The 27,945-nt window shown below is 46.0% G+C and overlaps 1 protein-coding gene across 2 annotated transcripts in view; it reads right to left on the bottom strand.

Moving 5' to 3' along the window:
* Window positions 1–27,945, bottom strand: part of kalrna (kalirin RhoGEF kinase a) — a 144,851-nt gene that overhangs the window by 13,236 nt on the left and 103,670 nt on the right. The window contains exons 25-39 of one of the 2 annotated variants that reach the window (XM_031557899.2): window positions 27,882–27,945; window positions 27,535–27,644; window positions 27,189–27,258; window positions 26,686–26,775; window positions 26,233–26,325; window positions 25,378–25,489; window positions 25,028–25,218; window positions 23,774–23,875; window positions 23,484–23,626; window positions 22,718–22,820; window positions 13,410–13,656; window positions 3,789–4,042; window positions 2,373–2,501; window positions 1,213–1,308; window positions 397–512 (exon numbers count right to left, since the gene is read on the bottom strand). The exon at window positions 27,882–27,945 is cut by the window's right edge and continues 3 nt beyond it. In XM_031557899.2, the coding sequence (XP_031413759.1) occupies window positions 397–512; window positions 1,213–1,308; window positions 2,373–2,501; window positions 3,789–4,042; window positions 13,410–13,656; window positions 22,718–22,820; window positions 23,484–23,626; window positions 23,774–23,875; window positions 25,028–25,218; window positions 25,378–25,489; window positions 26,233–26,325; window positions 26,686–26,775; window positions 27,189–27,258; window positions 27,535–27,644; window positions 27,882–27,945 (1,920 nt within the window). The remainder of the gene's footprint in view (window positions 1–396; window positions 513–1,212; window positions 1,309–2,372; window positions 2,502–3,788; window positions 4,043–13,409; window positions 13,657–22,717; window positions 22,821–23,483; window positions 23,627–23,773; window positions 23,876–25,027; window positions 25,219–25,377; window positions 25,490–26,232; window positions 26,326–26,685; window positions 26,776–27,188; window positions 27,259–27,534; window positions 27,645–27,881) is intronic. The other variant, XM_031557904.2, reaches the window with a different exon arrangement.

Raw genomic sequence — 27,945 nt, forward strand, 5'->3', positions numbered from 1 at the left:
AACATTACAGATGTTAATTATTGGGACATTTGATACTTCATACGGATGAGATAAACACATAGAATCCTATCTGAAAAATGTTTCACAATAATATTTCCTTATGCTTTTGTTCAGAAGTGGATATTAAATGAATAACTTTCCACATTGCAATATGACTGACTACTGACGTCCATAAAAGAGGGTGTGCCTTATCACAGCTGTCAAGTAATTTGCTTAGAATAAGGATAATATGGTTGTATGTAAAGCGAGTTACTACCGCAGCAGTCTAGACCAGAGAAGAGACATATGGGTCCCATAGTCTATGCTAGTTGCTAACGAATAAAATAAAGCATTGTATGAACTTAGTAATGTATATGATACGACAGGTGGGGTCTGAACAGAGGTAGGTTCCCTTACATGCGTCCTCGCATGGCTTTGGCTTTCTGCTCCAGCTCAGGGTTGCGTGGCTGAGTGGGGGTGGGTTGCTCCGCTGGGCTCGTATGGAACCCTGGATAGGCGCCTGGCTCCAGAGTCTGTCACCAAACACACACACACACACACATCATATGACACTTATCCTCAAGCTAGGTGGGCTAGATAGTAAAATGGCCCAACCGGGAGCCTGCTAGTTGTGTCCTATGTGAACTCAGTACAGTGGTAAATAAGTGGGGCGGTAAAACTTGTTTAAAAATAACCGTCAATAGAAATTTTTGATGGGTATCCAGATTCTCTGACCTGGAAGACCAGTTTTCAATTTGTGTACTAAAATTATGTAGGCAAATAAAGAGGTGTATAAATATCCACATTTGTATGTACCGTGCAAAATTAATGAAAATCAACTGGCATATTGTGCTTTGGATAAAGGTGACACATTTATAGTTAAGCCAATGGCATTAACCTTTATTTCTGATAAACAGATGTAGTAGGACAGAGGTGAAACTATAAACCTGCGTCCTGAAATCATAACGATAAAGTATTTTTTTTTCAATGCAGACATACACCACAAAAGTTAACGTTAATCACTACCTTCTATACTGTACACAAAACATTTGTGAAATAAAATAAACAAGCCCCTAACCCATTCAAGCATGCTAAGCACCGTTAGTCAAGACAAAAGCAATAGAAAGAAGGGGAAACCGAGAGGGTTAATAGAGAAAACAGTGCCTGCAGCTCGTAGTGCCAGGTGTGTGAACCTGCGCATTTCCGGCTGAACGGCCCCAGTTGCACACTTACCATCTTGGTTTTGACCAATTTTTCTATTGCACTGACAAGCTCGGCGGCACTGGGGGCCTCGGCGGAGCCCTGGCGCGCGGCAAGCAGTGAGGAAGACTGCAAGGCACGGTTTAAAGAGGAAGGCCGCGTTAGCAGGGAGGGACAGAGGAGAAGGGACAGGGAGAAGACAAGAGAGGATGTTAATCAACAAGAGTTTGGCACCTTGGGATGGCCAGAAGATGCTTTGCTAGGTGGGGAAACAAAATATGCTCATCACAGAAACGCTTTGTGTGTTCTTGATGTGACAAACTGCCTCATCAAATACAGCTGCTTATGACCATTGTTGTGAAAAGAGGCTAAGATACTAATCTCTTTTAACAGGAAGCACTCATGGATACAATGCATATCTTTAGAGTACTGTAAGTTGCATTGATTAAATGAGCCTTTAAATAAGCAAATGCAAATAGAAATGAAGTCGATCCCTCTCTTCATTTCCATTTTCATTTGCAGTTCTCTTATAGAGTGTGATCAATGAAGTCAATCCCCTTTAGAGTTCTGATGTGTAGAGTGTGATCAAAGCCTCAGCAAACTGCTAGCAATTGCAATCATTTTCCATAGAAAAATGATCTGAACATGCTAAACAACACAAAAGGGCAATAGCGTACAATGCCTACTCTGTTCCACCAGTGATGTGGCTTGCTAGGGGATGGGTTTGTTGTGCCAGAGTGGAACAGGCTTAAGTGCGGCGTTAGGCGCCAGTATGAGAAAGTGAAAAACAGCATGTTAGTTAGACCACAGCATGAAGCTCGAGGCCAGTCGAAAACTGGGGAAGACAGACGATATAAAGAGTAGCAAAGAGACAGAGAGAAGGAGGAAAACGTCACACATAGATATGGCAGTTAGCCCACTGCCCTTGACGGGAGAAACAAATCCTTTCAGGAATATTAGCACAGATGTGTGTGTGTGTTTGTGTGTGTGTGCGTGCGTGCGGGGTTATGTAAGTATGAATTGTATGAGTTTGGATTGGTGAGCGTTTCAAGTATACTGTACTAGATGACACTCCATGCCTGTTCTGACCTTGTGATGGGGGTGAATGATGCACAATAATTCCACCAAGCTGGTTAATGTCTTAAGAGTACCAAGACCGCTGTCATTATGGGTCAGTAATGTCTAGAACCTACCTTCTCCTCCTGGGCTGAAGGATCTTTGATGATCTCCATGGGAGGTGGGAGGGGTGTATGGGAATCGTCCTCAGGCTCCTCCTCTCCTCCGCTCTGCATGCCTGAAGACTTGGGGAGTTCTTCTTTTCTCTGCACAGAGCAGGACAGAAGGAAAACAGATGGATAATAAGAGGGGGGGGAGAGAGAGACAGTGTGGTTGTAGAAGAGAGAGTAAAAGAGTGATAGAAAAAGAGAGAGAGAGAGTGAAACAGAGAGCGGGGGAGAGAGCAGCCATTTAAAGCAGTCTATTGTGGTGAGGTTCACACAACTGCCCCGCTCCACAGTAACTCTTTGTCTCATCAGACTGTGCTGTGTGCAGTTCTGTTGAGCAGGAAGTCTCCACTGGGCTAATCAAGTCCCTCTGATCAGACTCAGTATCACCATGGCCACTCTCTGCTGAGCCAGGCCCAGGGCCTTTAGAGTACGCTGCTCAGAAATAAAGTGAGAACAAGGGGGCTAGTTTTCTAAGTGACATATCAGTTAAGTGCAAGACCATGGCCAGTGGAAGAAAAGCTATCTACATGCGTCATAAATATGAAGACTTGATAGTGGGCTACACTCTTACACTAACTAATACAAGCACAGAGATAAATAGGAGACAAATTACCAAGAGAATGTGGATTAAGATTAACTGAATTTACAGACTAGAACATGTTAAATGAGGTAGTATGTAGTTTCTAGTGGTGACACAGTTAGGAACATTCCCTACTATCACCATGTTTTCATAGTTTCATAAAACAACCCAAAACATTGTGTTAATTAAAACAGTATGTTCATTCCTTTGCAGTCATTCATTGGAAACTGCATGACAAAGAGGTTTGATGCCGTCATACAAGGCTGTATCTGGATTTAAAATATTACTATCCACCCACGACAGCAAAAGAACTACCTAGAATGCGTCATATCAGATCTGATCAATCGTAATGTGGCCTCTCTTGACCTCTCTTCTCTTTCCTCTTACTCCATCAACAACCACAGCTACAGTTAAGAGCAGCTCATTGAGGATACCGATCTGCTTTGGGAGGCCGTGTCACTGAGAGTGTAATGCTGACTCAACTTAGGTCAGAGTTTTGTACTGGATTATAACAAAGACATCTTAAAATTAGAGTGGCATATGAATGAGGGATACTGACAGGAGAAAGTATTCCATGTTTCTAAGTACATTGAATTATTATTATTGAGTACAACAGGAGCACAAATCAGGTGCTCTGAGAGGGAAAGCATAGATATTCACAGACCTCTGTATCAGCGTAACCCTTGTGACACAACCACGCAAACAGTTAAGGACCAACTCCGGCAAAACAGCTGACCCCAGAGTGGACCTGACCCTCTTTCACCCCCCCCCCCCCCCCCCCCATTGGCTTCTCTCCAGCTCACCTCCCCATCCTGCATCTCCGGCGGGCCCAGGTCGATGCTCTTGCGTCCGTCCCGCTTCTTCTGCTTGCTGGGGATCTTCTTGACATTGCTGCCGTGGCTGAGGCGGCGCACCGGGCTGGTGAGCCACTTCTTCAGGGTGTTGCCCGAGCGCTTGGGCCCCGGGGAGCTGGTCTGGATGGAGCTGAGTGAGGGCTGGGGCTGCAGCGTGGCCACAGATTCAGTCTTGCCTCCCGACTCGGAGACCGTGTAGTTCTCTGTAAAATAGATCAGCGGGGACATCAATCATTCCATATATCAGGTAAGCGGGCACCACTGCTACTTATAGCATAGTATTGCATGCGCATTGCATGCGTGTAACCTTGACAGTCTATTCGTGGAACTTTAGGTGACTGGACGTGAAGTGGGCAGGCATTAAACTGGGAATATGTTAAAGGACAAAAGGCATGATGTGCTTTGACTATGATTTGTGATGGCACAATAAGCGTTATGTGACACCACGATATCATAACACTGATCAGCATGTGTTCATAGCAATTATGAAACACCAGCATATTGAATTCACATGGCAGAAGAATGGAATGCTAACCCTTTAGGACAGGATTGCTTCCCTGGCCTCAGTGTTTGTGCTGTAAATCACTGTGTGTTTGCGAAAGGCTTTCTAAGTGTGAACTGTGCATGACTGACGGTATTGACTGTAAACTTCAGACTCCACCACCTCACCCTTCTCCCACCCACTGCTCAGGGTCTGGCCTTAACAGCAATGGCACTCCTCTTAAGAGATCCATAATAGTTTTAGTACACAAACACAGGAAGTCAAAGAGATAAAGAGAAAAGGATCTAAGCTATTGTCTCAGTGAACTCATTAAGATCTCCAACAGCGCCTAATCGCCATCTCTGCCACAAGTAAGCTTATTTAATACTCTTGCAAAGAATATTCTCGTACAACAACCAGAAATTGTGAAGAGATAAGCCTTTTCAGTGTCCACAAGCTCTTCACTTAAACAGTGTGTGAGAGTGCCTGCTGGCCCATTTAAGAAAGAGGGTCCTCAATTAAAAAAAAAAGTCTCAAAAGTCTCAATTAAAAAAAAACAGGCACTTTCGTTTAGATCTATCTGTTGTTAGTTGGTCCACATGTGCAATGTGGACAGCACAATCCCACTAGGTTGTAGCATGTTTCGTAACCTTTCTTTTACAATACGCACTGATTCAGTACAGTGAGGCAATTCCACATCATATAATTCACAACAACTGGTCGGGGGAGGAAACTTCCACAATCCACAATCCTTTGTCAGCGCTGACTAATATGGTCTTGGTTTCATAATAACTATTAAAGATGAGCTGACTCAATGAAGGCTAAACCCATGATGTCCAGCCTTGAAGAGGAAAAAAGCATGACTGTAGTGTGGTCAGTCCCTCATCAATGCCTCATAACAATAAGGGGATGTTAACCAACAGAGACTTGATCAACTCCTACAGCAGCTTTGGATGGCGTTCAGGGAACATTGTAGACAATCCACTGAGATGGACGCAGAGACATAGAGACAGGCCTGTCCCCCTAGCATTAACAGGCACACTGGACAGAAAAAACATGGATTCGGATGGCAAATATGAGCCACACTAAGCAGAGTGAAGGACAGGATGTTGTTATCGGTGCGTAGGAGGCATTGTGCTGCTGTGCTCACTGGTACTGTGGGGACTTTTAAAGCTAAATATTTTGTAGGGAGTATGGCTGAAGTCAACATTCAAAAAATGAAATGATGAATCAGTACATGGTATCAGTTTTTGGCAGCGCCAGGTCTGTCCATAGAGCAAGAATATAAACTGAGCTGGATTGGAGCAGAGGCTGAAGCAGCTTTGACATAAACACACAACGAATAGCTTCAATGAAATCTGCATGTCTCCTCAGTTTGATTAGGACATGGGAACATCTTCACTACAGACACTGACATCTGCATAATGGCACCCGAAGGTTTAATTAATTAAACTTGAATTATTAGAAATGCTAGATATAGAGGTGTTAAGGTTGGGATGTATCACGTTCACAAGTTCTAATTTGTCAGTGAACGCACCATGTCATAGACTTCCTCCTGTCTGAATCTACAGTCATGAATGCAGACAGTGTCAATGTTTGAAGGCTTTTTGAAGAATGGCAGAGCAGCAGCTGATAGATCCTTTGTTGAACAAATGGAGTGTTCCTTCACTGAGGTTCGCTGAGGATGAATCATTAAAGGAGGCGACCTTGTGAAGGATCATGTGGACAGCCAGCAGTTAGACATTTATAAACATGAGTACAACAGCACTATCAGAGAGGCCACAGTGCCTCCCGCCAGTGGGTTTGGTAAACAGAGTGTGTGTGTGGGGGGGGGGGACAGAGTGGGAGAGGAGCAGAGAGCTGGCTTAAAGGAACACAAGCCTGCTGCCGCTGTGCTGACCTGTAGACTTGCCATGTGTGTGATCGCCAGATGAAACGGTTCTTTGATAGCATGAATGCGTGGCTTCAGGCCGCTTCTCCATGGGCCTTTGTTGGGAACCTCTATCTATCTGTCCCCCGTCCCCCCCCCCCTCCCCACACTTTTCATTTTATGGGACACATGTGCTTCTTATGGGACACATGTGCTACTTACAAGCTGCAACCTGGCTCGTTCAAAAGTCCCAGTGTTCCAGCCCTCACTGACAGCTCCCCTTCTGAGAATCAACTCCAACACTTCTTGCTCTCTTACTCCACTCTGTTTTCAGACAGCGGCCCTGTCTCCCTGCTTCTCCTCGTTTCTATCACTCCCTCTCTCTCTCTCTTTTCTTTGTCTTTCTCGCTTTCTATCTTTCTCAGCTCTCTCCTCTTTGTCAGTGTGGGCGTCCCACGGTGACCTCTGCTCCCCGGCGTCGGGGTGCGTAGGGCCTGTGTGGTGGCACACATGACTGCCTCCTGAGCAGCTCTCGCTCAGAGAGTGGTGCGTAACGCTCAGCACTGCTGACGACAGCAGCGAGAGAGAGAGAGAGAGCGCGCAGACCCAGCGGAGCAAAAAAAAAAACAGAGTGGCCACCCTAGGCTTCCATTAGCTGCCGAGGCCCTGTGTACACACATGACAAACACACGCACTAACTCCTGTTAAAACACGCTTTTTACCCACCTCAGTGCCCTAACGAGCCGGCGAGAAGCCAGGGAGGGATGCAGGGAGAAGGGGGAGAGAGAGGGAGAGATTGAGAGTAGTGTCTCGACTGTCAGCGTGCCATCATGTTAACCCCCTTCCTAATGACGCAGCAACAAGAAATCTGCTTGGCACATCATGACTGTTTATCTTGGTAACAAAACTGGCAGCGGCATTACCTATTCGTTACATTACCGTCCCAGTGGTAAAGCAAACAAACAAACATAACAAAAAAATAAAACATGCTTGGTGCCGCGTTATGCTGAACCATAAGCTAGGCCATAAAGATGTGAGCTGAGAGGTCCAAAGGTCAAATTCAGCTACAGACAGTCCTCACTCCTCAGTCATGTTTGTGGCACAACATTGTTGTGTTTGGATCAGCTAGGAAAAAGAAATGAGGTGGTGAATTTCACAAAAAAGTCAAAAAGCAGCCCGCATGGCAGCTTGGCAGCTGGTCCTGCGAATAACAACAACAAAGTAACCTTGATTGAAATCCCGAGCCCCTCAGGTTTAATGGCAGCCCTGAATCAACCACTATAATTCAACTAATACTCTGCCAATGGGCTGCACTCCTCTCGGTCAACAGTACGTCTCAGTGGCCTTAGATACATGTACTCAAGAGTGACTCGGCAACATGAGTAGCGCAGTGGTAAAAATGCCAGAGATTGTTTCTGTTGAGGGTCTCCAGTGACCTAGCAACCTCACTGAAGAGAAGACCTGGGCTCTATGCCTGGAGCTAATGGAGGCTCTTGAGCACAGAGAAGGACAAAGGACGAGGAGAAGAAGAGGGAAATGTACAGACGACTAGAAGGCTTCATCTGGCCTTTGAAAGCTTTTCTCCTGAAGCTTGATCTCATGCCATGGGCCACCCCACAACTCAGGCCGCTCACCTTGTCCACTTTATTTACTACTTGTCACTGACATGAGCACACTCACAAACAAAGCCGTGGAGAAATGTATGGCTGTTACAGCTTTAAACTGTGGAAGGAGTTCCTGGCCACTTATCTTTGGCTATGGGCTGGATCCTTCAAAGCGACCGAGACAGTAATTCATAGTTTGTTTTAACACTCACACAACCAAACTTGGCTGGAAAGCATGCAGTCAAACTGGTTTTGAGAACACTTGTGATTGCCAACAAAACAAAGACACTTTTCAATGAAGGGCCATTATTATACACCATTATCTGTAGATAGGAGCAGCCAGCAGAATGAACATAATTATTAAATGGGTTTAAATCGTTACTCAAAAATGGTGCAAAAGCACCTTGAACAGATGCCATGTGATTTGTGATTGTGATATGACGTGTCTGTTTCAGAAACAGAGAAGTAAAATCATTTTCAATCGCTCTACAGATCACCCAGAAGCAGAAGCGCCATATTTGCATGCCAGTTTTGGATGAATAATACGCAATTTATTTCCTGAAACTCACAATCTGATAGCTAACATTCTTCAGTGACTCAGACTTCTAGTTGTGTCCTTCTTATCTTCTATTTTGTACATAACTGGTGCCCTCGCTGGAAACAAAACCTTTCCGCGTCCATCGTACAGTAACCACTAACTGGGAACCTGTTGACTCCCTTTACCGGAATTCACAGAATATTAACATGGAGAGACTTTTCCAGAGACATTCAAGTCAGTGAATGGCAGTGAGAGCGGCTGACAATGTCGCAAAGTAGCATTCCATTTATATCTGAAGATGGCATTTACAAACACACACACACACACACACACACACACACACACACACACGGAAAAGAAAGTTCTGCTCTCAATCTCCTAACAACCTCCCCCTAAACCTTCCCCTAAGAGTCATCTTCAAAGAGGCTGGTATAATGCACCAGATGAAAGCGGATTTGTGGCTAATTTGGTCTTCAAAGACTGCAGCATTGCAATACAGTAGTCCTGCCTTTGACAGTAAACCAGGCTATAGAGCCCACCTAATACCACATTTACACAATGTCCCTGTTATCGACACAATTAACACCACGCAAGTGTAATGTCCACATCACTCCCCACACCATCAATGGCATTTACAGACACACTACACTTGACTAGGAAGTCCCATAAAGAATTATTGGTCAAACTGCCCCAAATGAATAAATGTTGATTAAAAGACTATATCTCGATTTGAGGCGTTTTGTTCGTCTATTTGTAATCTTGCAGCACAGATTATACGGCACAGCACATACTGAACAACAGAAGAGGGTATATTTCCATTATTCCAGCAGCTCGGCTAAGTGGCTCTTGATGTTGGGTCGAGCTGCTGACCATGGTTCGCTCTTTATCCCTCATCATAGAGACTTACTTCCTTTGTTAATGGATAATAAGAGCACTTCAGCTCATATCAGCACACTGCGATACTGAGAGGTCCTCCATCTCATTTGTGCCCCTCTAAATGGAGGGGGATACAAGGCACGTCCCTATCACAATCAACAATAACAGCTGATAACCTATGTGTGTTCACAGTGTAGCCCATAGGTTGGTAAATAATGTATTCAGTGCTGAAATTCTGAGTGCTTCACTGTCCCACATTTTCAGTGAGGGCTGACGATTTTGGAAATGTGCCCTATTGGAGAGCCGTACACCGCAAATAAACAGAGCAACCACAACACAGCAACCAAATCAAATTGACTGCGCCCTGACAACTGAAGACTAATGTAACAGATTGTCACCAAGAGACAACTAAAAGCCACACAAACACTCACAGTGGCACATCATCATATTAACCTGATCATTTTCTGTCTGCTCAGAGCCCAACTTCCAGCATGAGGGATCAGGCTCCATCCACACACAGGAGGCAAAGCAAAAATCAGCATAAGCTTCATTCAGACTGAGTTTAAGGAAAGCGAAAGCTGTCTCGGGAAGTTAAAGTCACACATTCCTTCCACAAACGGCTCTACAGTCTCCTGTCCCGCCAGGTCCGAGGGACCCAGCATGCCTGGTTGAACAAGCTTAGCAGCACGCACCTGCGACATTGCAACAGCAGCAGCAACACTTTGCAGCGATCCACCCGCAACAGGAACGCAAGTGCCTCCCGCTCGTCATCCTGGTCGCCTGTTAGCCGCTCATGGTTGAGAGTGGAGCGAGAGACAGAGCGCTGGGAGAGACGGTAAACACGAGACGGAGACGCGTGGTGGAGGTGGAGAAGCTCCACTCACACTGAGGAGAAGTCATGAATGGCTGAATGACTGAGGCTTTGACCAGCCGGATGCCACTCCAAGTTCAGGCTGCACTACTCAACCAAGGGGGAGGAGCAGGGGAGGGGACAGAGAGGAGGAGCAGCCAACACACACACACACACACACACACACACACACACACACACACACGCACTCACACACACACTACTTCCAACTCACACTGAGCGGATTAGAGAGAGAAAGAGAGGAGTGTGAGGGAAATAAGAGAGATGGAAGAAAAAAAGAGAGAGAGAGAGAGAGAGAGAGAGAGAGAGAGAGAAAGGGAGAGAGGGAAAACAAAAGTGAGAGAGAGCGAGAAAGTAAGGGACAGCGAGACAGCGCGAGTCATGTTTCACAGCCCCCCCCACCCCTTCCACAAAGCCACTACTGAGCTCTGACGACTGACCTTAAGACACAACTCTCACATTGTGTAGGTGGAGCAGCAGTCCACATGGGTTACAGAACAGAACCGTTTGTGTCTCACTCTTGGTGGGATCTTTCAGTACATGTAAATCCAATGCACACATTGGGCTGAAGTTACCGCTCAGTCATCAACCCCCTTATACAGATTGGGTGAGCGTAAAAGGCTCTACATCTTTAAAAACACTGGCAGCAAAGAGTATCAACCTCAGTATCTACAAAGGAAGCGTATGACTCGACGCATTCCTAACCTAGACGCACACCTGTCGAAAACTCCAAATTCCAAAAGCATTAGTTGCAGGAATGCTTCACCTCTCCCAGTGTGGTGATAAGACAGCTATCTAAACTATCCTGTCAGACCATCCCTAAGCAAAGGTCTTCTGGCTGGCAAGATAAAAATGGCGTCCTGAAACAGAACGTATGAGAGCCTATTAGCCCATCTTTAACCCACCTTGACTTGACGTCCATCTGGTGGCGTGGAGCTTTTAGACCCCAAGGAGGTGAACAGTGCTTTGAGGAACCCAAACAGTGTCGGGACAAGGCAGGAGGCAGGTAGCCCAGATAGACTAAATGAAAAACACATCAGACCCGGGGACTGCAGTGTCCTAGTTTTCAGTCCAACCAAATGTGGTGCGATCAGCCCGTGGACTACACAGCATGAGATCGGCTCAGTCTTCTTACTCCCCACAAACCCATATCCTCATTATAGATAGTTTTTATATCTCTGCACTGTTGACGACGCAGGAGTGGGACCGGTGACCAAAACATTAAACATCAGGCTTTTTAACGATTGCTCAACTAAAGTTTAAAGATTTACAACTGTGGGCTCATAACCATCACAAAGCCAATTTCACAGATTTACAATACTCATGTGTCACAGGGTTGTTCTATGTTTGATGTGTAATTTTTAACCTGCCCAATTGTCATGGCATTGCATACACCAACAAGGAGTGAAATATCAACTGCAGATAGAAGACGGAAACACGTCTAAAGCACGCGCTACTTTTATACCCACAATGGACGAGTCCAGAAATAGAGCTCGGCCATGCTTTGCATTCTACCAGGGAAAGTGTGTTCACTCCAGTCTATGCTGAGAGAATACCCAGATGTAAGCAAATTAATGCACCAAAACCAGTTATGCACAAAAATGCATGTTGAACTGGCCTCCCTCCCATCCGCCTCAGGCAGAGTCTCTTCCAGTGAAGGTACCTGCTATGTCCTCTTGCTAAATGACTGGAGTATTTCGTAGAGACAGGAGAAGGGCTCTGGTGTGGAGTAAAGGTACCTGCTATGTCCTCTTGCTAAATGACTGGAGTATTTCGTAGAGACAGGAGAAGGGCTCTGGTGTGGAGTGAAGGTACCTGCTATGTCCTCTTGCTAAATGACTGGAGTATTTCGTAGAGACAGGAGAAGGGCTCTGGTGTGGAATTTCCCATTACAAAAGCCAACAATTCAGAGACGTCAGATGAATGAGCTTTAGTCCAGAAGAAAAACAACCACAAAAAGACTCCTCTCACTGAAAATAACTACAATTCTCTAAGCCAAACTCACATGTCCTTGCGGACCGTGTGGAGGATGCCAAAAAGTCAAAAGCATGTGACAAATCAGAAAAAAATCCTCTTTCAATTCCAAAAAAACAAGTCCATTCTGCTACAAATCTCTTTTGAAGCTAAAATTACCAGAATATTTTTGTGATGCTCAAAAAAGCTCTCTAAAACTTTCTAAAGAAATGTCCTTTGGCTTTTTCCCAGATGTCTGTGGACATCTAGTTAATCATGTTGCCTAGTTGAACATGATGAATACAGTCAGAGGTTCTAATTGGCACCATATTTCATTCTGGACTCAAATCCTTGATTCGGTCTCTACAAAGGGTACAAGACAGGGGAGGATGTTTTGAAATCCAAGCCCAGAACACAAAGGATGTGGGGAGCAGGGGACAGAGGAAATTCCCATGGACAACAGACAGGGGTCCATCAGAGACACACCGAGATGTCACACAATGGCCGGAGATTTCATCATATGGCCTCCTGCTCCGGCTTGAACCTCAGCCCTTCCAAACAGACTCTATCTAGGACATTGGACTGAATAAAGGGAAGGAACTGATCCAGCTAATATTTCTGAGTCATGTAATCCAGAAACTGGAGTAACTGACTGACAGGTTGATATACCTGCGTTCAGCACATCACATTTGCATTTTGGTTAGAATTTGAATGAAGATGAACACAGAATAATGCCCATAAAATGCTTTCAAAAATGTGCTCTACACAGCATCCATATTCTAATAAAATGGGCACACTAGCATAAGCAGGAGCAGAAGGGTGACTACATTAGAGGTTTCATCGATGATCCTGAGTGCCTGTGTTTGCGAGGGCCCCTGCCATTACTAAGAGTGGGTAGTGCGAACAAGCCAGGCATCTGCATTTGCGAAAACCCCCGGGCCTCTCACCTACTCTCACCACCAGCCTGAGAGCTCCTGAGAGCAGCAGTGAGAAGCCAGTGAAATGTCAAGAGCTTTTCAAGAGCGCAGGGCTCCTCTCGGTTAAGCTCATCAGCCTCAGAGGCAGCTCTGATGAATGCTGCCCTCTAAAGGCTACCACTGAGACTGATTTTCTGCGTCAAATATACAATATCCAGGCCCTATAACCTCAGACCCTTAATAGCACTCCTGTCAGTACAGTCCTGCCCCAGGGAACTGCTTGACATTGTTGCAGACAAATTACATCAAAACCCTTCCTCCCTGTCAAAACTGCTTATCTTGTGCAATATATTGAGCAACTACCTAACTGGCTCAGCCAGTTTCCTTTTCAGGTATTCATTTCTCCCACTCAGACGAGCAGCTGTGATACAAGGAATGAATGACAATCTGCAGTTCTTACCTTTGCCTGCAGGGAAGAAGCACTCCATCTCCACGCTGCTGCGCGAGTGGGAGATGCACAGGGCGCTGCTGGGCACCAGGCCCTCCTGCGGCGGGCTGCGGTCGGTGGTGCGCACCAGGCACCAGCCAGGCCGGTCGCTGGGCCGCTCCAGCAGCTCCACCGTCTGCCCTGTCTGGATGCTCAGCTCGCTCGTACAGCCGGCCGCAAAGTCCTGCAGAACCACCGTCAGCTCGCAGCCTCCGGACAGCTGGGTGTTAGAGAGGAGACATGAAGAGAAAGGTTAGCACACGTGTCTGGAAGGTAAGGTTAAGTGCCACGAAAGCATCAAAAACGAAAGTGGTTAAGCTGTTTACTGAACAAAGCGAACATTCTACACCTGAAAGGAAAGACCATGTTAATGACCATGCCTGAGACAAAAAGGTACGGCCCTTTGTCCACCTTCCATTGTGTAATGGGGGTAAAAGGTGTATGGATACTCTGTCTTTGCAAGGTGACAATAACCAGTTTGGTATTATGTATTGTATATGTGTAATATTTTTAATATCACTAGAGGTGAAACATATTACAATATAATACAAGCAATAATTATTACTGTGAGACAATTGGAGACTCCTAACTTATGCCCCTTGTTACAACCCTGTGCCAAGGCCAGCAATGAAAGAGTGAAGTGAGAGTTTGGATTTGAAACAAACATGGATTATTTAACTGAATAACAAACAAAAGAGGATGTGAAACGTGAGTCAGTCATCAGTAATGCAAGAAGTTGCTAGAATGAGATGTGCTGAGTGCTGTGTTGTCAAAATCGAAACTAAGAAGAAGGAAGAGGAGGAAGAGACGAAGCCCATAAAACAGGAGGCTTTAGTTGTGCCCTTTTTTGATTAATTATTGCAGAGTTACAACAGATATCAAGTGAGCTGTGCATCAACATGGTTACGGGAAACACATGATATTGACAATACCACTAAACATTTGAGGAGTAGGCAGAAAAAAAATGCCAGTTGCTCGTCCTGCTCTTGATTATGCAACATCAGTGAGGAAATAGTGACTGGAAGCCACATACAAACACTTACAGGGAAAACCTGTATATTTGGTCAGTGACAGAGACTATTGGGAAATGGTTCTTAAACAGAACCCCTCCCCCTGTCTTCTCAGTACTGCTTTTATTGGTGTGTGATTTCACTGGTCCAGTACAACTTAACACATGTTAAAGTTTTCAAGTCAAGGCCACCACATCGTGTTTGGCACAACACACAGGGAGATAAAGAACCGGAAACAGGTCAAGGTGTGGCGATTCAGGTGAAGTCCCTGCTGGACCTGGAGCCTCCCACCCTGCCCTCTACAGTTCCTGCCGGCAAATCAGGACCACACAGCTTTCCTCCCCGCTGCACTCGTGGAGAGGACAGAGGCCTACACGACAAGTACATTAACATAACTATTAAGCGTGAGGCCAGCATAGACAGAGAGAAATCGAAAACCTCTTGGGCCTTTGTGAGATGCTGAGGGATGGAAGAAAAAAGATTGAGAGAATGAGAGGAAGATGGAAAGGAAGAATGGAAAGGGAAAAATCCAGGAAGGGGGCAAGCATAGGCATGAAGAAAGGTTAGATAGAGGGGGTTGTGAGTAGGGAAGCGAGGAGAGGATAGAGAGTGAGGGAATAATGATAAGAGAGCGAGGGAAGGATAGAGAGTGAGGGAATAATGATAAGAGAGCGAGGGAAGGATAGAGAGTGAGGGAATAATGATAAGAGAGCGAGGGAAGGAGCAAGGAAAGGAAGGAGAGCACTAACAATCTACCCCGTCAGCAGGGCGGGGCCTTTCATGGCGTTCCCCCTTGGCCCATCCTCTCAGACCACCCACCGATTCCCGCTCTCTAATCAGGGTCTGCTGAACCTGAACACGCGCTCCATCAGAGGTCTTCCCAGGAACATCCCAACACTCCCTCTGTGCATCCTACTGCTTAAACACCACCAGTCATCCCTCCCCTCTCTCTCTCCCTCCCTCCCCCCTCTCTCTATCCATCTCTCTCTTTCTCTCTTAACCTAACCTGATCTCACCAAACGGGACCCTGTGCTCCGGCTCTGTGCTCCAGAAAGCACAGCTGGCGCGTTAAATTAAAGCGCCGCTTCGAACAATACATGTACTGTGCAAACATAAGGCCTCATTATACAAAGATTTCCAAAGATAATTGATGTTGACAATATTCTCCAAAGAACGCTTTGGAGGCAGTGCAACAAACCACTCTGAGAACCCTCTCTGTGTGTGTGTCTCTACCGGAAGGCACTGTAGGGTAGGGGAGGCCACAGGGGACAGACATTAAAAGATTAAGTTTCCATAAGAGTCGGAGGTGCTTAGTGGGTCACAGAGCAGGAAGGTAATGTGTCATGAGGAATGCGTCAAGGTTTCACAGGGAAGCGAGCCTTGAGATTTGAAATGAGCTTCGCAGAAGTCCATTCGTAGTTATTCTCCCAATAACCCAAAAGGGATCATTAATTTAATTTTCTCTTCAGCAACGTCTGACAACCTGCCATGTATTGACCAACTAGTGTTCTCACACTTGATGTCATTCATTCTTTGGTTCACACCTCCCTTATGAGTACACCTGATAACATCACTTTATGAATCTCTTACTGAGGCATGGCATGGTCTGCCAATGTTATGGTGGCATACACCTAGTCTAGTCTAGTGTGATAGTCTTTGGAAGAGGAGCATGAACCAGAACATGCTATGGCAGCGTGTACGGTAGAACTCTGTGCAGAGGTGTGCAGTCGGCCTCGGGCTCCCAGCTGTGGAAGCCATCAGGACTGGCTGTTCAGACAGCCCGCCTAGCGCCTTCCTGAGCACCTGCTTCTACTTACTACTCCAACATGATGTCACCTCTGTTTACTCTCCAGGGAAGAGAGCGAGAGAGAGAGAGAAAGAGAGAGAAAACACGAGAGACAAAGAGAGAGAGAGAGAGAGAGAAAGAGATAGCAAGGGTTGAGCACTAAGAGAAAGCCTGCAAGCACACTCTCTCCTCCATTACACTAATACCTCACACAGATAAACTAAACTAATAAATAAAGGAGCCAGAGGCCTTGGACAAGTGCTTTCTCTTCACGCTGGTGGGAGTGCTGACTTACTGCGGCATGCTGTGAGTGTCTTCTGACATTACTGAACAAGGCACCCAATTAGACTCATGTTTCTCCACAACAGCAAAAACAACAATAGCCTGGCCTTAGTGACTGGAAGTGCATATCTCTGCTTTCATTAACGGACACGAGGACTGACACAACGAGGATAACATTGTACCGCAACCAGAATGCAGATTGAGGAATTTAATTTAAATCTTTCTGAAGAAGTGGCTTCAGTAAAGGGGCCAAGTAAACACTCATCTAACATCACAAGCAAACGTTCTTATCCAATTACCAATATTGTGCAGTCTGAATACAAAATATTCCTGTTCATAATTATGGCAGATTAGGGTGGAAAAGACCATCCCCATGTGACTGACAGAACAAAGATCAGACTGTGTACAGTGAGCAGTCTGGATGTAAAACACATTGCATTCAATACATGAGTCAGATTAATTAGGTTTATTTAATTAAGGCTCCACAATGGCACAGTGCCAATTAAAGTTACAAAATTAAATCCTGAAAATTAAATACTGACCTTCTGGAAATTGGATCACAATTTATGCACATTGAATAATAGAAGAAGAAGTACCCTCTTTTCACTCAGCATAGAGTCCAAATCCATTATGAAGGAAGACGGCACCATGGCAGTAAAAGGGATATGTTCATCACAAAATCACAGTTAAACCACAGCTTTTCTGTCTCTAATAATTGTAAGTACGGATACACAAACAAGGTCTGGGAGTGCTTTGAATGGCATTCATGACCAAGTAATGGACCAACAGCTGAATCTACATTCTGAGTCTATAACACAGCAGCTCCACAATGTTCATTTACACAAGACTCAAGGACATGCTCAAACTGCATCCAGCTTGGCATTCTTCTCAAATCACTAGGCTTCGGAAATAATATACTTGGGATGGCAATTGGCTCCCTTCTGTGGCTGAGCAAATAAAAAAAAAACCTAGAGAGTGAGTAGTTTTGTGGATTTAATTGGCACTCCCCAAAATATGATTGTCGAGAGAGAAGTGGGGCAGAATGAAGTTTCCAGTACCTCCCGGCGTGACATCTAGAAAGAGCATTCAGTCATGGGGGCTTTATAGAAGAGAGTTATTTCTGTCCCCTCTCGGTTCAATTGGTTAGAATTCATTCCACATGGTAAATGGGACCCAAAAGAAAAGTCAGACAGACAGCAGCTTAAAAATGGAGGGAAAGTGGCAAATCACATTTTAATTATCAGCATAGGCCTCCCTTGAATATATCTAAACGGTTATAAACTTAATTTAAAAAAATGGACCAGAGTAACAATTAGAGGTGTCATTTTGAGGCTATATGCATACCTATACTAATATTCAGTTAGCACTGACCCATAATTCTCTCTGAGACAGGCACATCACATGGGTCTGTGTGCATGGGAGAGTGATGCTGTCTGCCGTAATGATGGACCATAGAGCTGAGACAGAGAACAGAAGATGGAGAGACACGCTCAGGGGTTTTTCCACTTGGCTTGGCTGGCCCACTGCTCAAAAGGTGAAACTGAGAGGCTCGCTCAGACAAAGCACAGCTGCTGTCCTTGAAACAAACACCAGAAGCAAAACAAAATAATCCCCAGAACAACAACAACAACAACAACAACAAAAGAAAAAAATGTTGACTACAGCAGCTTAAGCAGCGAGCTGGAGTTTAATGAGATTGCACCTCTCCGCCTGCGCAGTTTTGTGTCTGAAATGTGAAATGTCAGAGGCGGGCAGGTATAAGCCACAGTGGCAGATGGGTCCAGAGCCTTCATACCCATCCTGCCACCCTACCCCCCCCCCCACTCAACCCTCCTCCCGACACCACCACCAACCCCCATGTCTTCCACCCCACCTGGCCATCTTGGTATCAGGTCACCCAGAGCAGGGCAGAGAGGACATGTTGCCAAGCAACTCCCGGCCCCAGAGGATGAATGTCTCCTCATATCGTCTCCTGAAAGGGTACTGCCCACATCAATCAACACGTTGACAGAGCCTCTGGTTTGATTCCTGAGAGCAATCCACTCCAGTGTTTCGTACACTGTGGTCTGTCTAACCTAACAATGATCCAGATCAGGAATTAAGGTCAAAAGCGATGGGACAATAAAGCTATGGTAACTCAAAAATATGAAATGTGCTCAAATAAAAAAAAGGCATTGAGCCAATAACCTTAATAACATGGAAGAGTGGCACTGGAGCACAATGATGGTATGAATCCTTGAGCAAACACGCCTGGGTTTGACCTCATTTTTGTGTGGCCTGGCAGTCCAAAACAAACACAGATCAGCAGCCAGGTTTCCCTCGAGATCCTCTCCTGCTCCTGCAGCCACTTCAGGAACTTTATGAAAAATCCTCAATAACAAATGTCATCAAAAATCAGGATGATGCAATGGTGTGTGTGTGTGTGTGTGTGTGTGTGTGTGTGTGTGTGTGTGTGTGTGTGTGTGTGTGTGTGTGTGTGTGTGTGTGTGTGTGGTGCAGGAAACAGAAGCCATTGAGCACGTGTTGATCTTTTTGGGCGAGTGTGCTCCTTCCAGCATTATCTCATTCAGAGGGCTGTAATAGCCTGTTTCCTGTGGCGGCTCCTCACCCTGAGCGCTTAACCATTAATCTGCCCCTCAGCTGGAGCTCCACCAAGGACCTCACGAACACAATACTAGTCGTATATTTCTCACTGTATCACTATATCAATGTAGTGCACAATCAACACGCAGTGTATGCATCTATAGTGGCATAACAGATTTTCCATACCATTTAAAGGTATTTAAAAATATTGTGTGGTTTTAAATTAGTATGTGGTTTCCCCACGTACTGTTGTTTGCATTGAGACATGCTTCATTAAATCTTCTCAAACCTAAAATAGACAGATGCACTTAACATTTAGGCATGTGAGTGAAAGCAGACGCATAAATGAAGCACCCCATTTGTTATAATGACTTGCAGCCACATAAAAATTCATCTGCGACGCAGACAAGCCAAGTGCCTGAGAAAACATCTGTCTGGACACCCTTTTTCCTCCCAGCATGGCCAAGCTGAGCTTGGTAAACAAAGTGTCAGCCACTGAATATAAAACACTCACCTACAGCAAAAAAAGCACACAGCTTTGTGGGTAAACTTTCCTGAACCTTCTATGTTATTAAAAAGTTGATCTGCTTTACTTACGCGACTGCTCCCTTTGAAAAGTTTAAAGCTCATCCACTTTGGCATGGTGACTCTTCTTTCGCTTTCTTTCGCTTTCTCCCACTCTCTCTCTCTCCCTCTCTGTTGTGCTGTGTGCTTAGAGCGATCTAAAAGCTGTTCCCAATTGGCTGGGGGAGCAAGCTGGCACACACATCAACACACGTGCACACACACACACAGCACCAAGTAGGCTAAAAAATCTGACGGCTTCACACAATCTGTCTGGGAGAGTGTGGTTCACCTGTAGTCCCAGGTCTGCATGAGAGTGTTTGTGTATGCGCATGTGAACCAGTGAATGTGGAGCTGAGAGAAAGAGAGAGAGGGAGGAGGAGAGAGAGGGAGAGGGAGACAGAGAGAGAGTGCAGTTAAGGCCAGCCCTACCCAGCACTCCTTTGAGGGAGAGAGTTAGAGAGTAAGAACGAAAAATAGAAGGAGAGAAGAAGAAGAGAGAGCATTTCACACAGGAACACACAATATGTGTGTTTGTATGTTTGGGGGGGGGGGTGAAAAGAAGCCACATCTCTTCACCCATGAGCACGAGGACAGTCTTGTGACTTCAGGATGGAGCAGCAACGTTAAGAGAATAGGTCCATTCTAGTAGGTCCGAGTGAACAGTGTAATGAATTTGATTTCCTGAGGTTACTCTAACGAAGGCTCAGTCACAACTTCGGTGAATGAACAGCACACATTTGCGCTCTGTGGAGTGGCACAAGCCCGTTTTCCCCAACAACAAAAACACACAACGCTACACTGTGTGATGCAGAACGAAAACACCACATACACGCACACACACAAACACACACAATACATGAAGATATCATCAAACAGCCCCTTCTATTTTTGCTTGGACAATGGCGCTGTAATAAGGCTTAAGATTTCCAACATGTTTTCATCCTGAAGCGAGCCCGTGGAGACAGAAGGGGTGGTGCTGTCTGCAGCGGGCAGGAAAAGCTTCAGCAATAAAAGTGTCTCTCCAGGCTGCTTCCCTGGTAATCATCAGGGCCATAGTGGCTAATAAGCCCCGTGGACGGCTGGGAGACAAACGAGCGAGAAAGACAGAGGTCTCGCCTGAGGCCGGAAGGGCTGGAGCTGTCTGTGTTAGTGCGGGATGGCAGCGCGTCAGCCTAGTGTACGGCTCAAGGGCCCCCCAAACAATCCTCCTTTACAAGACAAAAAAACAAGCCATGAAAAAACAACAATTGAAAAAAAATGAAGAAAAAAATGCCGAAAAAAACTGCAACATGACACCAAAACAGACTTTCTGGGTAGTCATTTAATCCAGAAATATAGCCTTGTGTTCAGGGCCCTTGTTGTTCAGAGACTGCTGTTGCTAGACTGGGTTAATTAACAATGAGATGCAATTACTCTAACGGGCTTCTAACAAAAGCTCAATTGTCACGTCAGTGCCTCCAAACAAAAACACTATCCGCTACCAACTCCCACATCAAAACAGGGGCCAACACCCCACTACACTTACACTCCTAATGGATAAATATATCATTTTGTTTGTCAAGAAATACAGTCCTGTGGGATCTACTCCTGGCAGTAATAAGGGAGTACATCAAATCCACAAGCTGAGGAGGAGAGTTTAGAGAAAACAAGCTCCTCACGCCTCCCCCTCTTCTCAATGGAATAATATTGGTTCTGATTATGACCCACACACAGGCACCAACACATGCTCACATTCACGGGAGGGAGGGGTGGGTGTAAGCTGAGGTTTTTGGGAGCTGTAAATATTGGGGCAGTGGAAACACTGCTGTGTGTCTGGAGGAGGGGAAAAAAAGAGAGAAAGAGACAGAGGTTCATAGATCCTGTCTCTACGCAGCAAGGGCACAAGGGCACAAGCCCTAATATGCACACACACGCACGCACACAGATAGACAGGCAGGCAGACAGACAGACACACAGATACACACACACAAACTTGCCCTCACTCCCTCTCTTCCACTCCATTCATCACAGGCTTAACTAGGTCCTGTCAGACTCCCTTGCCAGCTGTTACTGGAGCTTGGTCTGGGAGCACGCAGCGGGGTGACATTTAGCGTCGGTGCCGTGCATGGGCGTCTGGCCGCACAGCGCGAAAAAAGGCCACGGCAGTCTGTCACCTCGGGTGGCCCCTCTGTACAGGCCTCTCGCTGAGGCTGAGAGAGAGAGGGAGAGGGGCAGAGAGAGAGGAAGACAGAGAGAGAGAGAGAGAGAGTGAGAGGAAGACAGAGAGAGAGAGAGGGAGGGAAAGACAGAGAGAGAGAGAGAGAGAGAGAGAGGGAGGGAAAGACAGAGAGAGAGAGAGAGAGAAGAAAACCCTGCACCTCATGCCAACACCCGCTGCTCTGGCTGTCCTCCAGCACAGCTAACTACCAGAGGGAGGCATCTGCCCTACGCTTCCAGGCTCTTCTCCTCACTGTGGGAGGGACCCATCCCTGAGGCAAGAGGCCCAAAACATGGAGAAATCTACCAACACCCCCATTGGTGCAGCTATCATTGAGCCAAGCAAACACATGTTTATGAGAAAGCCGAAGTGGAGAACGGAGGCTTACTTTGATTTCATATGGCCTCTCATAGTGATTGTGAGGGCACATGCCAGCACACAGCTTGAAGATACTTTTCATGGTGCCATTATTTGGTTTCCTCCACTTGAACTCTAAACTCAAGAGTCCATTTCAGAGAGGAACTGCAGTTACAGTGCCAAGGTAGAGCCCCTGATGACAACAATGAGCAGGGTTGGGAAACCCTGTTTGTGTCACCTGTCAATCATCAATCACATGATTAACAGAGGTGGGGCCACTAATTAACCATTAGGCCTAAGGAAGACACTGTGGATCCATGAAAGCAGCTTGTTTTGACATGACATGACTTGTATGTGTGTGTGCCATGTTTTATTGAAGAACTCACAACTAAAAGAGACAAGCCTGACAAATTGAGTTGATGTCACCCAAAGAATGTGTTGACTTCCATGTGCCTTGAGTGACTTGAGTCAAAGTTAATTAAAAACCCAGCTTTCTTACCTTGTCACTGTCCATGGTGTTCTGTGAGGTCCTGGAGGCGATGGAGATTGTGTCAGGCTGACTGCTGCCATCACCCTGACTGTCACCATCATCTCCTCCATCCCTGTGCCAAACATACATACCAGTCTCATTCACATCATGTATAATAATGTCTCCTACTGAACAATGTCTAGCCAAAATAACAACATACTAACTGATGGGTAAGATGGCTGCTAAATAAGTGGGATCTAAAAGACATCTCCTGTCAGTATCCTTTCAGTTTGCTTAAGTGTAATGAGGCAGGAGTTTGACTCAAAGTGAACTTTAAGTCTTTAAGAGGCACTCTATTCTGTAGAGGACTTAGTTAGCGCTGATTCAAAACAAGCCAGTGCTCCAGGCCAGTGGAGTCCTGTGGTGTGATCCACTTTCCACTCTTCTGAGCTCTGTCAAAGTTTACAGCTTTTTTCATTGTAGGATTTTACGGACATACGCTGTTGATTGCATATCACATTTTTTTGATTTGACTATTTTCTGGCTTTGGCTACACAGTTCCTCTGTAGGTCACTAATATGGGAGGACTGGAAATGTATCCTCTGTTTATCGTAGATGACTGATTTCCTTAATCATGTCACGTTTTAAGGCCAGATTTAAGATTAACTTCATTAGTGTTAGGTATTTCAGCATCTGTCAAAATACTTGTTCCTTAGGAAGCTTGACTGGCCAATGAAGCATGCTCTCCCTGTGTACTCTCTTTAATCTGCACCCCACTAGGCCGTGCCCAACGCACCTCTTGCTGTTGTTGCGGGGCTTGGCGGGCGTTTTGGGCATGTGGAGGGGCTCCTTGAGCGGCCCCTTCAGGTGAACCGTCCTCTCCTGAATCACCTCCCGAATGTTCTTGATCCACTCCTGCTTGGCCTCGATGCTGGAAGCCTGTGAATGAGGTCATGTCGTCAGGAAATGAAACTCCCCATTTTTACTCCTCTCATGTCTGCCTTTGCGCTTATGGGAAATGTAGTGCAGGGGTTCAGTGCAGGGACAGCAAGTCATGGAGTTTTCATGGATGAAAAACAAATTTACCTTGAGGACGGTCTTGTTGTCAGAAGACGGGGTTCGTCCGGCCCACAGGGCAAATTTACAGGGGTCTCCCTCGATGTGCTCCGTCACACCCAGCTCCGAGGTCTGACAATGGAGGAGCACAAAAAGGATCAGATTTCAATACACCCAACCACGACCACCACCACCACCACAACCTCCTCATCCTCCTCATCACCTCTGGACATGTTTGTAAGAAAACTCAAAGGCCTTTCATGTCCGCAAACACATCGATTTTCTTTCAGAATCGTATCAGGGCAGATGTTCAAAGCCCAAATATTGTGCGGGGTAGAAAAGAGAACATCAGGCAGCATCGCCTAATTAGATATGGAGATGTCCTTGGCCCACGAGCGAGAGAGAGGAGCGCTATCCAGCTCATACCCTCTCCTCTAGCTACTCGTCCCCTCGGATGGCCGTCACATGAGCCAAGCAGCTGCTCTCAGCCACGTGCAGATTCATTCATAATTAATGCATGCAGAGGGGCCTTAATCCAGTCCATATGCCCATCAGCACAGCACAGCCTCAACACCCATCAGTACCCAACATGCAGGACACACGCCGGGCAGCTACACTACATTAACCAGCTCCAGCACAAACGCACACGTTAACACACATACACAAATACACTAAATGTACATAATAAATGCATATACACAACACATATGTGTATGTATACACACACATATTAACCTTTATATGCTGTATTAGTGCCTGCAAATCAGTTTGAGCCAATTAGGGTGATTTGGGGGAGCCCACAACAAACGTATATATCAATATTGATTGCCATAATGAGGCAAGGCGTGGATAAAAGCGAGAAAAGGCACAGAACAGAAATTCAGAACAACAGAAGAAAAGAGAGAGAGAAACAGGAGAGAAGAAAAGATGACAAGAGAGGGCTGCACTCAGAGTGCTGTGATGGGTTCACGTCCCAGGCGGACAGATACAGCTGGCCACAGATCAAAGGGAGGATCACTGGCTCGCCTCCACCCCCCGCGCTTCAGGAATAACATCCCCTCCGCTCCCTGCATGCCCCCCAGCGCTATCGCAACTCCACACGACTCCTGCACCACTGGGCCTGTGCACCGCCACACTGCGGCTACACCCAGGTCACTGCTCGAGAAGACCAGTTATGGGGGGGAGGTTATAGCAACACTTCTCAGCATAAGGGCTGTATGTTCCTAAACATGCTGGGCCTTTAGCATTACACTGGACAGGAACAGACACGGTCGACCCACGCACCAGCAGTCTGTTCTTGTAGATGTACTTGGTGCGTCCTGCCGAGTCCTTGATCTCCTTGCTAAACACCAGGGAAATCTCAAAGAGGAAGAGGTGGCGATCGCGGCCCTTCCGGATCAGCGACTTGGGGTCCCACACCTGGAAGGTGTCCTGAAGGAAGAGCTCTCCCTGGACGTCCAGGTTCTCATCGAAACCTGAAGTACAGCGGGGGGGAAAAAACATACGTGACGTTTATTGACCAGCTATTTCAACGGATTACAGCATATGGATTGCTGGCTCCCTCTGGTGTAGAGTGCAGACGCATTACTGATTGAGTTAACGGGGTTGAGTTGGGCGTTCTCATCACGTCGTACCTTCCAGCATGCTGACATGCATGGCATCGTTAGCCCTCTTCGGGACGCTCAGCATCACCTCAAGGCCGTCCTTTATCTCTCCCTTACCCTCCTCACAACAGGAGAGCAGCTCCTAGAGGAGACAGACAGAAAGGGAGAGAGAAAAAGGGGGTAGATATGGAGAGACAGAGACAGAGAGAGAGAGAGAGAGAGAGAGAAAAGAAGAAAAGGGGAGAAAGTGGATAAAAGGTTACGGATCATAGATCACATAGCATCCCTGTCTATAGTGTTTCTGTCTTCTGACTAATAAGGCATACTGAGTTGTGCCCCTCAAAATATTTCTCATATTTGTCTGACGGCCCTTGTGGACTCTGTTTTTTTTTGTCCGATCTAATACAGCGTCATGCAACCACCCAGCAGGAGGCTCATTATGTAGGACAGCTCCCACATGGACGTTAGGGGAGGAAGGAACTGCAGCGTAATTCCTCGTGCCTTGAGGAGTGAAAGAGATGTAGATGTTAGATGACTCGCAAGGCTGAGCCGGCGCTCAGGAAGTTTACATCTCGGGAGGGCCGAAGTGGACGGGCCGTAATGAGGCGAATGTCTGTGTGCAATCGGAAGAGCGAGCATCTGATGGGAATTCATTAGCGAGGAAGACAGTGTGAAAAAAGCCGTGTAAACACACTATTTACGGCTGGGGGAGAAAAGCGGGAAGAGAGAGAGAGAGAGAGAGAGGAAGAGAGGAAGACAGAGAGAGAAAGAGTGTGTTAGGGGGAGAGGGAGAGAGGATGGAATAGTGTAGGGAATGCTTTGATGTGGGGGGATGCTCCTCGGGGGAGGAGGCTAATCAGCGCACTCAGGTCTCTGTCTCGGTACCTTCAGGAGGAGCTGGTACTTAGTGATCCGCTGCACAGGCTTGATAAGGTAGGAGGAGATGGAGTTGGCCAATCCGTGCCTCTGCTGGATCTCCTGCAAAATGGCACCAGGACACGGTGAGGTCTGAGAGTGCGCTCAAAGCATGTTTACACTCACACACAGCCTGGCCTACATAGCTTCGTTTTTTGGTATGTCATTACACTGATAACGGCGCTAAGTGTTTGTCTTTGAGAAAGAATAAGTGTAGCTGAGAGCTGAAAGCAGTGGAGAAGTTTCACTGCTTAAGTTTATTTAGATCACTAGCGCCATCTACAGGCTAAGACGCCTGTAGGAAATAAAAGGATGCACATGGAAAGACCTATTCTACAGACATCATATCCACATTACTCAGTCAAAGCAGGGCATCAGGACATAAATTGGATAGGAAATAGACAATGACGTTGATTTACTTACATCGAAAAAGCTTCCAGAGTGTTCCAGGATGAGTTGGCTTGAATCGGGTTTGTTTTTACAGTAAGTGACATACATATTGAATTTGTCAGCCTGGCAAATAGAAAGCAGAGTGATTTTCCACTCAGGGATTCAACATCTGTGCTTTACATACATCACAGCCCCTCGACAGCAGCGCTATTTAATCTAAAGCACTTCAGACAGATAAAGAACATTCAGATGAAGATAAAAAGCCTTGGTGTATGTAAATCTAAATTAATCACTGAAATCAAGAAATTTAATTTCTTATTTAATTAATATCTTTTTCATTCATTGATGTGCATCACATTCTAAACCCGAATGTCAAACTTTTACTTTAATCCCAGATATCCAAGTGCTGTGCAGTACTATTACTGTATCAGAGCAACACCAGTGCTGTTCGTATATTTACTAAGAGGAGCCTGGCACAGGCTGCACGGCACAGGCAGACTACAGCAGGATCACATTCCACTTCAGAGACATCTTACCCATGTGACAAAACAATGGCCCACGTCCTCCGGCAGCTGCTCGTAATTCACCAGCTCTTTGAGGAAAACACTGCACAAGGCAATCAAAACAAGGCGCGATGCAAATGAGCTGTAATTGCAGACTGAGGTGATTAACATATCACACGACAGACATGATCACAACGACATTTACATGGATTTACATGCCAGGCATAAAGAATAGGGCTGAAATCTGCCTAATGTATTCTTTCTTTTATTTTCAGACAATGCAGTGATTAAATATGTAATTGTGCGCCTCTCACAAAAAGCCCTTGTTAGATAACCCTGTTATTCATGGAGATAAGAACAGATGCAGCGGAGGCCGTACTTGTTATGGAAATCATAGATTTCCTGAATATTCCCAAAGACGATGTGCTCCTTGTTGACGATTCCCGGCGGGATCTCTTCCACTCCACTTGTCATCTCCCAGTGGTACGTCTACAAAGGAGAACACATATGCTAAGCTTAGCTTTGCTGATATCCTCAACCGAGACGTTAATCGAAGTTCCCCAATAGGGATCCGGCCTGCATTACAGCGCACTCTTGGTTAAAGAGTCTTTGTGGTCTCAAGTGTGGAAGTGCTTAATCAGTTTGAGAGTGAATGAGGTCAAATTATCAGGTTAAACGCTGCAGTAAATTGTTGGTGAAGCGATCAAAATGGAAGCTGTGGCTTACTTCTAAACATTCGTGCAAATCCCTGACGTAGGCCTTTTCGGTCTGAAGGAGCTCCGCCATAATG

Source organism: Clupea harengus, chromosome 2 (assembly GCF_900700415.2).
Source record: "Clupea harengus chromosome 2, Ch_v2.0.2, whole genome shotgun sequence".
In the NCBI taxonomy this organism is placed as follows: Eukaryota; Metazoa; Chordata; class Actinopteri; order Clupeiformes; family Clupeidae; genus Clupea; species Clupea harengus.